This window comes from Myotis lucifugus, unplaced genomic scaffold (assembly GCF_000147115.1).
Source record: "Myotis lucifugus unplaced genomic scaffold, Myoluc2.0 scaffold_157, whole genome shotgun sequence".
Classification (NCBI taxonomy): Eukaryota; Metazoa; Chordata; class Mammalia; order Chiroptera; family Vespertilionidae; genus Myotis; species Myotis lucifugus.
The window spans coordinates 1,328,569-1,337,550 of record NW_005871205.1 but is presented as its reverse complement, the minus strand read 5'-3'; the positions used below and the strand labels follow the sequence as shown (position 1 = coordinate 1,337,550).

Sequence of the window (8,982 nt, the reverse complement as noted above, 5' to 3'; positions counted from 1 at the left end):
CAGAATAGGTGTGAACTAGAGGAACATCATCTGACTTAAAACATTTTTATATGCTCCATGATAAAAAGACAAGTTTATATTAGAAGAGTTGGAAATATATATATACTAGAGGTGCACTCGGGGTGGAGGGGGGGATCCCCTCAGCCCAGACTGCGCCCTCTCGCAGTCTGGGAGCCCATCCGTCGGATATCCTTAGCACTGCCACCGAGGCAGGAGAGGCTCCTGACACTGCTGCTGCACTGGCCAGCGATGAGCCCAGCTTCTGGCTGAGTGGTGCTTCCCCTGTAGGAGCACACTGACCGCCAGAGGGCAGCTCCTGCATTGAGTGTCTGCCCCCTGGTGGTCAGTGCATGTCATAGCAACCAGTCGTTCCTCTGTTCAGTCAATTTGCATATTAGCCTTTTATTATATAGGATAGTTCTAAGTTTTCAGCTGGGTACTCCTCCCTCACTGTAGCTGACCTAACTGGGCCAAACTTTTGTGTAGGTGGTGGAGAGGGGAGGGAGCCAACCCATGGTTCCTCATGTTTCATGTGGAATTTCCTATCTTTAGGAAGACCACAAGGTGGCAATGGTCCTGTGAGGGGCAGGCCATCATTCAGTGCACAGTAAATAGCCAACATCTACTTATTCTGAGCGTGGGACTCTTCCTGGCTCCCGGGAAGTGGAGGATTGTCAAACAGCCAGCAACAGGCCACTCACAGTTGTGGTGGCCAGAAATGGAGCCCCGCCCACCCGTCCCCAAAAATCAGGGCCCGCCTCCAGAAATCCAATCAGCTGCCACGTTGCCACCATCATTCCTGGCTCTGCTCCCCTCAGACCAGGCCCAGCCTCCTGAATTAGCACCCTTGGAGTCCCACAACTCCTTTCCTTACAGCACTTGCCACAGTTGAAATCATACATGTATTAGTAGGATTCTTTGACGTCTCTCCTTCGCCATTCTAGAAACTACAGGTCCTGTTTCCTTCACTGCTGTGTTTCCAGAGGTTCCCCAGCGTGGTCCCTGACCCACACAGGGTACTCAATAAATGCACTGAATGAGTGAAGAAGGGAGGAAGGCAGAGAATGCTGTTCTCTTTTACAGGCCATAAAACAGGCCTTCCGGCCCAATTCCTAGCAAATAAGAGCCACACCCCATAGCCTCCAAGGCCCTCCCCCATCTCCTCCTCCTCCGCCATCTCTCCAACGACGCCTCAGAGCCAGCTTCTGGCCCCCAAACAAGACTCATTTCCCAGGAAAAGATCCTAGGGCAGGAGTGGAGCAAGTGACAGCCTACTCGTAACAATAATAGCACCTACAATGTACCAGACACCGTTCTTCCACAGCAACGCTTGGAGGCAGGCTCCTCACCATTTTAAAGGTGAAGAAACTGGGGCACAGGGAGGTCCGGGTTTGTCCAAGATAGTAGCACAGCCTATGCAACAGAACGGAGTCAGTAAATAAAGCTCCAGGCTGCACCCTAACCCACTCGGAGTTACAGCGCAGAACATCTGCATGGGCAGCAGAAGTCCTGTGTTTCATCACTTGGGCCTCGAGGGCCCCACGTCCCCGTTCCCTCTTCTGCAGATGGGGGGTCTTTAATAGTGGCTAGTCTATATGGTTATTGGGAGGTGAAAGCACACAGTTTAGTACAGTGCCCGGCACCCAGTGAACGATCAATAAATGTTAAAAGCTGATGTTTTCCTTATTGTTCACCTGGGACTGGAGAGGAGGGCTGCAGGGCAGTATCCTTGTACAGTTTGCAGGTGAGGTTCATTAGTTGTCTGTCCTGGGAGCTGGGAGCCCGCCCTCGTCAGCCCAGACAGGGCGGGGCCAGCCGGGTCAGACTTTGAGCTGGGGGCGCCGGCGGCGCAGGCGCAGAAGGCTCGGCAGGAGCTGCACGCGCATGGAGCGCTCCGAGCGGCAGCGGCCCGCGAGCTCCGCGGGCGCACCCCGCAGCCACCCCGCGGCGAAGGTGCTGTTCCGCGGCCCCGTGGGGCCGATCCTCTTCCTTGCCAACTTCTCCTTGGTCCTGCAGGGCCCGCTCACCACGCAGTACCTGTGGCACCGCTTCAGTGCCGACCTCGGCTACAATGGCACCCACGACAGAGGCGGCTGCAGCAACCACAGCGCGAACCCCATCATGCAGGTAGAAGCGGGGAGGTGGCACCGAGCGGGCCCTGAGCTAGCGCGAGGGGACAGACGAGGGGGCGGGGCGGGCGGGAAGGTGGGGCCTCCCAGGCGGTCATGGATTTTGGGTGGTGGGCCTGCCCGATTACTGCAGTATGAAGGATGCGTAAAGTTCCTCTGGCCTTAAGAGTTAACAAAAGAGGGTAAAAAAAAAGAAGGGGAAAGGACCTAGGCCCGTTTTCTATAACCCTCCTTCTAGTGCCAATTTTTGAGAGCTGCACTGAAATTCTCTGGAGTTTAGGGCTCCAAAGAAAGTCCGCATCCCCGTCTCTCCCAGGATGGTGGTAGTTTCGCGGGAAGTGGGGGTGGAGGGAGCTCAGAGTGAGGAAGAACGCCCTGGTGAGACTCGTGCCCCCACAGGAAGTGGAGACCCTCACCTCTCACTGGACCCTCTACATGAACGTGGGCGGCTTCCTGGTGGGGCTCTTCTCGTCCACCTTGCTGGGTGCTTGGAGTGACTGTGTGGGCCGTCGTCCCCTGCTGGTGCTGGCCTCGCTGGGCCTGCTGCTCCAGGCGCTGGTATCCATCCTTGTGGTGCAGCTGCAGCTACACGTCGGCTACTTCGTGCTGGGCCGCATCCTTTGTGCCTTCCTCGGCGACTTCAGTGGCCTCCTGGCTGCTGGCTTTGCCTCCGTGGCAGATGTCAGCTCTCACCGCAATCGAACCATCCGAATGGCCCTGCTGGAAGCATGCATCGGGGTGGCAGGGATGGTGGCGAGCCTCATTGGGGGCCACTGGCTCCAGGCCCAGGGTTATGCCAACCCCTTCTGGCTGGCCTTGGCCTTGCTGATATTCATGACTTTCTATGCTGCTTTCTGCTTTGGCGAGACTGTGATGGAGCCAACACCTGCCCGGCTCTTCACGTTCCGTCACCACCGATCCATTGTCCAGCTCTACACGGCTCCGGCCCCGGACAAGTCCAGGAAGCACTTGGCCCTGTACTCACTGGTCATCTTTGTGGTGATCACTGTGCACTTTGGGGCCCAGGACATCCTGACCATCTATGAGCTGAGCAGACCCCTCTGCTGGGACTCCAAGCTGATTGGCTACGGTTCTGCAGCTAGACACCTCCCGTATTTCACCAGCCTGCTGGGCCTGTGGCTGATGCGATTCTGCCTGACGGACACCTGGGTGGCTGAGATTGGCTTGGCCTTTAACATCCTGGGGATGGTGGTCTTTGCGTTCGCTACCAGCACACCCCTGATGTTCACAGGTAATGTGTGGGGGCTCAGGGACAGTTTATCCCAGAGGTGATGGGTGAAGATTGGGGAACAGCCACTTGCTGGTTTATGCCTTTGGAAACATCGTTATGTTCCCAGCTTGCACTGGAAGACAGACAACTAAGAAACCTCATAAAAATGGCATCTTTTAAAAAAATATTTATTTTTATTGATTTCAGAGAGGAAGGGAGAGAGAGAAAGGGAGAGATAGAAAGAGAGAGAGAAACATCAATGATGAGAGAGAATCGTTGATCAGCTGCCTCCTACACCCCCCGCACTGGGGATCAAGCCCACAACTTGGGCATATGCCCTGACTGGGAATCGAACTGTGACCTCCTGGTTCATCGGTCGTCGCTCAACCACTGAGCCAAGCCAACTGGGCTGGCATCTTTGTTATACGTAAAATATTGAACTTCATTAGCCAAAGTAATTAGTCCACATTATCAATCATAAATATTGTTAGTAAGACAGAGCAACCGACAAAAGTATGGCTCATGCACTAATTGCTTCATTCCTTGGCCTCCCATAGCCAATATTCATGATATTCTTAGACAAAGTCCATGCTATTACTGTCTTAATACTCACTTCTCTGATAATCACGGGACCTACCTCAAATATCCTTAGTCAGCTTCTTTGGGTGTTTTTAAAAGAGCCAGCCTTTCATACCACAGTTATCAAGTTCTTGCTTGCGTTAGTTCTTATGTTGGTGGGAGAGGGGCAGCTGGGAATGAGGAAGTTAACTTTCTTAAAGGGACAGATTTATTTTGATAAAGCTCTAAAGTTTAGAGTCTAAACTATGTAGTGTACAAAGTGAGCCATTCAGTAATCACAGATGTATTAACTTGGCTGCTTGCCTGGACAGTGAGGCTGAAGGGGACCAGGTACCTTTCTCTCCTGCCCACAGCATCTCCCATCGACTCGGTGCTGGGCTCAGAGATGATGAAGACGCTGTCATTGCTCTGGGGAGCCTCAGCAGAGTGGGATTTGGGAGCCTGACACCCGAAGGGGCCCTGTGGTGCCTCATCATATGCCCACTTTGAAGGATCTACTGTCCAATCGGGCAGCCATTTTCAACCCTTTTCATCTCATGGCACACATAAACTAATTACTAAAATTCTGCGGCACACCAAAAAATGTATTCTATTTTTTGCCGATCTGACAAAAAAAAAGGTATAATTTTGATTCATTCCTACTGGATGGCTGTTGTCATTTTTTTATTTGACAGTCTAAGGGAAAATAGGTCATGCCCCTGACTACATAGTCAGGTATTGCATGTTTTAAAAATTCTTGTGGTTGAAAATTGCTGCTCTAGGGGCTTGCAGTTTTACTGAGGAGGCAATAGTCACACAAGGGAAAGAAATGGTTGTAAAGGGAATAGCGTACGCCTGTGAGTAACAAAACGCAAAGTGAAAAGGGACTTCCACTCACTATGTGCTTCCTACGCCATGCTCTTCATGGATGTTTTCTGATGTATCCATTTTCTAGGGCTGCTGTAACAAATTACCACAAGTTTGGTGGCTTAAAACACAAATCTATTCTCTCACAGTTCTGGAGGCAAGAAGTCAAGAATCCATATCACTGGACCAAAATCAGAGTCAGGAGAGCCACATTCCTTTCATAGGTTCTAGGAGGGAATCCGTCCCTCATCCCTTCTGACTGCTGGGGGCTGCCAGCATTCCTTGGCTCCTGGCTGCATCACTGTGATCTCTGCCTCTGTGATTACATTGCCTCCTCATTTGTGTGCCTTCTCTGTTCTGTCCGTGTCAAATTATTTAGGGCCCAACTTATCAGGTTGTCATCATCCAGGATCATCTCCTCATCTCAAGATTGTTAACTTTATCTCGTTTTCTAAATAAGGCAACGTTTATAGATTCCAGGGATTAGGACCTCATATCTGGGGCCATTTTTCAGCCTCCTAACACTCCAGAATCATCCTGTGGGGAAGGCCTTGTTATCCTTTTACAGATGGGAGTCAGGCCCAAGCCCACACAGTGATGGCATCAGGTTTTGAACTCAGGACTGCCTCCAAAGTCCGGGCTTGTTTTATGTGCTCTGCCATCTCCCTACTATGTGGGTGTTACCCGATGGGACCACAAGAGGTGTTCTGACAAAAACGCCGTTGGGTGGGAATCAGCGTTTATTCATAAAAGAGGTAGCAGGTAGGCCAAAGCTTGAGAAGGGGAGTCTCCATCCCTCCTTAGTCATTGTGTCCTTCTCTATCAAGGAAGTTCTTCCTGTGTCTAACCTGAGTCCCATCTGGGGGGGTCTAGGAGCTCTGCTTACATCTTGCTTGGGCACCCCCCTCCCTAACCCCATCTTCCTGGTGTTTGTTTCTCCACAGGGTACGGGCTCCTCTTCCTGTCTTTAGTCATTACACCCATTGTCCGGGCCAAGCTCTCCAAGCTGGTGAGCACGTCAGAGCAGGGTAAGTGTCATGGTCAACCAGCATCCGGTTCCTTGTGCCCAATGTTCTCGGAACAAATTGCCCAGGGCAGGCAGAGGACCACAGTGCCTGGGGTTTTCAGACCACAGAGTTGGAATTTGCAGTCAGCAGAGCACCATTTTGGTCTTTGGGTAACCCAAACAGAGGATTTGCCCTCTCCAGACCTCAGCTTTTCCATCTGTAAAATGGATGCGGTGATGCCAGCGTGCCCTGCTTCACTGGGGTCAGAGCGTACAAGCTCAGAGGGCGTGAGCAACTTTGTGGTGTAGGTTTCATTGTCCCTAAGATGAGGAAGCCGAGGCCCAGAGGATTAAATTGACTTACTCAAGGTCACTCAGTAAGTGGTGGCGCTAGGATGCAAACCCAGGTCTGTTTTTAAGAGCAGCAGGTCTTGGGATCTGGGTTTTAGTCCTGGCTCTGTTACCCACTGGCTGTGTGATCTTAGGCAGGTCCCTTTTCCCTCTCTGGGACTGTTTCCTCATTTATATAAGAGTGTTGTGTGTGGTTTTTTTTTTAAATGTTTTTATTGATTTTAGAGAGGAAGGGAGAGGGAGAGAGAGAAACAATGATGAGAGAATCTGATCAGGCTGCCTCCTACACGCGTCCTACTGGGGACCAAGCCTGCAACCTGGGCATGTGCCCTGACCTGTGCACGGGATGATGCTCAGCCAACTGAGCACACTGGCCAGGGCATGAGTGGTTTGTTCTTGATGATATCTACAGGCCCTTCCAGCTCTGATGGTCTGACAGTTTAATCTCAACTTCCATTGGATTATTGCTCATTTCACAAAATTTGGGTTCTGCTGGCATAACTATAAAGCAGAGCTTTTCTCTGGCCTCTGGGTCTTCAGACCCCAATCTAGAAACATCTGGCTCATCCACTTCTCCCCATCTGCCCTGGAAGGAGGACCTGGAGCCGACCAGGTGCTTTCCCTCATTCACTCAATAAGCTTTTTATCCAGCACGTTGACTCTGCCCGGAGGTGCTGGGGGAACAAGAAAAAAGAACAGCCCTTACTAACTGGCTCCCTCCAGGGGCCAGGCCCTGTGATAGGAGCTTTACATGGGAATTCAATGTTGCCACCAATCTATGAAGTAGGTAGAATCCTTATGTAACAAAAAGGGTGCAAGAACCCAGAAGGTTAAGCACTTGTTCAGTGGCCACACAGCTAATAAGTGTTGGGACTGGGAATTAGCCCCACGAGGAACCTCAAGCAGGATATGATTCTGAAGGGGTTAAACCAACAACCATTTTCCTCAGGCTTTTGCTCGAAGATAATCACATGTACTTTGGCTGCGTGGATTTAACAACAGCCACCTGTGTGCCAGGTGCTTTCCATGAATGGCCTCACTGAAACCTTATCACAACACGTGACGTAGGCTTTACAGGTGAGGAGGGTGAGACTCCGAGAGATTCAGTGACGTGCCCCAGTTCGCACAGCTGCGAGGCAGTGGTGCCAGGATTTGAACCTACGTCTTCCAGACTCCACAGTGTGATATTTCTTTCTTCACAGGTGCTCTCTTTTCTGCTGTGGCCTGTGTGAATGGCCTGGCCATGCTGATGGCCTCCAGCATCTTCAACTCGCTCTACCCAGCCACCCTGAACTTCATGAAGGGGTTTCCCTTCCTCCTGGGAGCTGGCCTCCTCTTCATCCCTGCCATTCTGATTGGGTAACTTAGGACTCTGTCCCCGGCTCATGTGCTCTTTATCCCAAAGGTTCCCTCTTCCTCCTCCTGCCGACCAGAAATGGCCGCCTGGACCCCTTCCTGTGGGTGTTTCAGGCCCAGCCTGACTCTCTGACTCTCCCCCTGCAGATGGCTGCCTAATCCTCTGGAGCCACTTCCCTAGGGCAGGACAGGGGGGCAGTAGGGGAACCTTGCTTCTTGGCAAGGTTGGTCTCTCCCCTTCGTCCCGCTCCATCCGCATTTTACGGATGGAACTATGGCGACAAATCTGCCAAAGGGAAGCCGGAGAGCCTCCTTGGCTGGTTGTGGCTGGGCCACAGGCTGGCCTGCCCACTGACTTCTGCCCCCATAGCCTTCCGACTCCCTTTCCAGAACCCTCTTCTCAGGATGTTGCCTTTCACCTCTATGTTGGGAGGGGGATACCCGTACCGGCCCACCCAGCAAAGCCCGTGTCGCTTCTTCAGGAGTTGAAGAGGGTTCCCCCATATGTCAAATCTGAACCCTCTCTCTGGTCTCTCGCAGGATTCTTGGAAAGACTGAGCCTCGCTCTGAATTCCAGCAGTTTCCCCAGAGCCCCTGATCTGCCCAGACGTGAGAACAGAGGGCAAGAGGGGTGAAGTGAGCACTCACCAGCTGGAAGTATGCCCCTGGGACCCCACCCACAGCAGCAGCAGCAGCTCCCCTCAAAGGCAGTGTTCACCCTGGATAAGGTGGTCAAGCTACACCAGGGCCCCCACCTCATCCAAAGCTTGCCAGCCTATGACTCGAGGATCTGGAATTGTAACCCAGACAGTCTGACTCCAGGGCAGGCAGTGGCGGGGGGGACATTTGGAACAGGGGTCTCTGTTCATCCTCTATGCAATTACATAAAACCCTCCAGGGGAGAGAGGAGGTCCTGATGGAGGTGATGCCTCAGGGACCAGTTGAAGCACGAGGGCTGGCATCTCTGCTTCCAACTCATCGTGAGCAGCCACCAGCCATGCCTTAATGACGAATATTTCGAGGGGAGGAAGGGTTGTGGGGATGGAGAGAGAGTGCTACGGACTCAGTGGAATCAAGCCCCTGGGCTTAGCAGTGCCAACCATCATAATAAATCAGTATAAGCACACTGACATGAATCGTCTGGTACCCAAGGCATTGGGCTGTGGGCCCTTTATTTTCTGTCCCGTTTGCCCCCATGGGTCAGACAGCAGCTGCTGGGCTGGGCAGAAGCCCCTGAGCTGCCATGGGATTGGTCCTGGGCGTGGCCAGCCCAGACCTCATCTGACCGCCCATTCTCTTCTCCTGAGCTGCTGGGAGATGAAGGGCTGCCAGACTTGCATCAAGCCAAGCAGGGAGGCTTGGAGCAGAGCCCTGGCCGCTCATTCTGAGGGTTAGATCCGCTCCCTGAAGGCGCCAGTACTGGTCCCCCTGGCAACAACAGCCCAAGCAGAATTAGTTTTTATCACTCAGCCCTGCAACACCTC

At 52.5% G+C, this 8,982-nt stretch overlaps 1 protein-coding gene across 1 annotated transcript; it reads left to right on the top strand.

The window, feature by feature from the left end:
- The first annotated feature begins 1,882 nt into the window (after nt 1-1,882).
- On the top strand, nt 1,883-8,470 carry SLC46A1 (solute carrier family 46 member 1). The gene is made up of 5 exons (XM_006095519.3): nt 1,883-2,127; nt 2,529-3,381; nt 5,730-5,813; nt 7,345-7,501; nt 8,039-8,470. Exons 1-5 carry the CDS (start codon nt 1,885-1,887, stop codon nt 8,094-8,096), a joined length of 1,395 nt encoding a protein of 464 aa, XP_006095581.1. The 5' UTR covers nt 1,883-1,884; the 3' UTR covers nt 8,097-8,470.
- The last annotated feature ends 512 nt before the right edge of the window (nt 8,471-8,982 follow it).

What these genes read in the sequence shown, in the direction of transcription:
- SLC46A1 (XM_006095519.3), top strand. Translation starts at nt 1,885, where the DNA reads ATGGAGCGCTCCGAGCGGCAGCGGCCCGCGAGCTCCGCGGGCGCACCC. An exon ending in GCGCGAACCCCATCATGCAG is followed by an intron (nt 2,128 to 2,528) that starts GTAGAAGCGGGG and finishes GTGCCCCCACAG; the next exon opens with GAAGTGGAGACCCTCACCTC. An exon ending in CACACCCCTGATGTTCACAG is followed by an intron (nt 3,382 to 5,729) that starts GTAATGTGTGGG and finishes GTTTCTCCACAG; the next exon opens with GGTACGGGCTCCTCTTCCTG.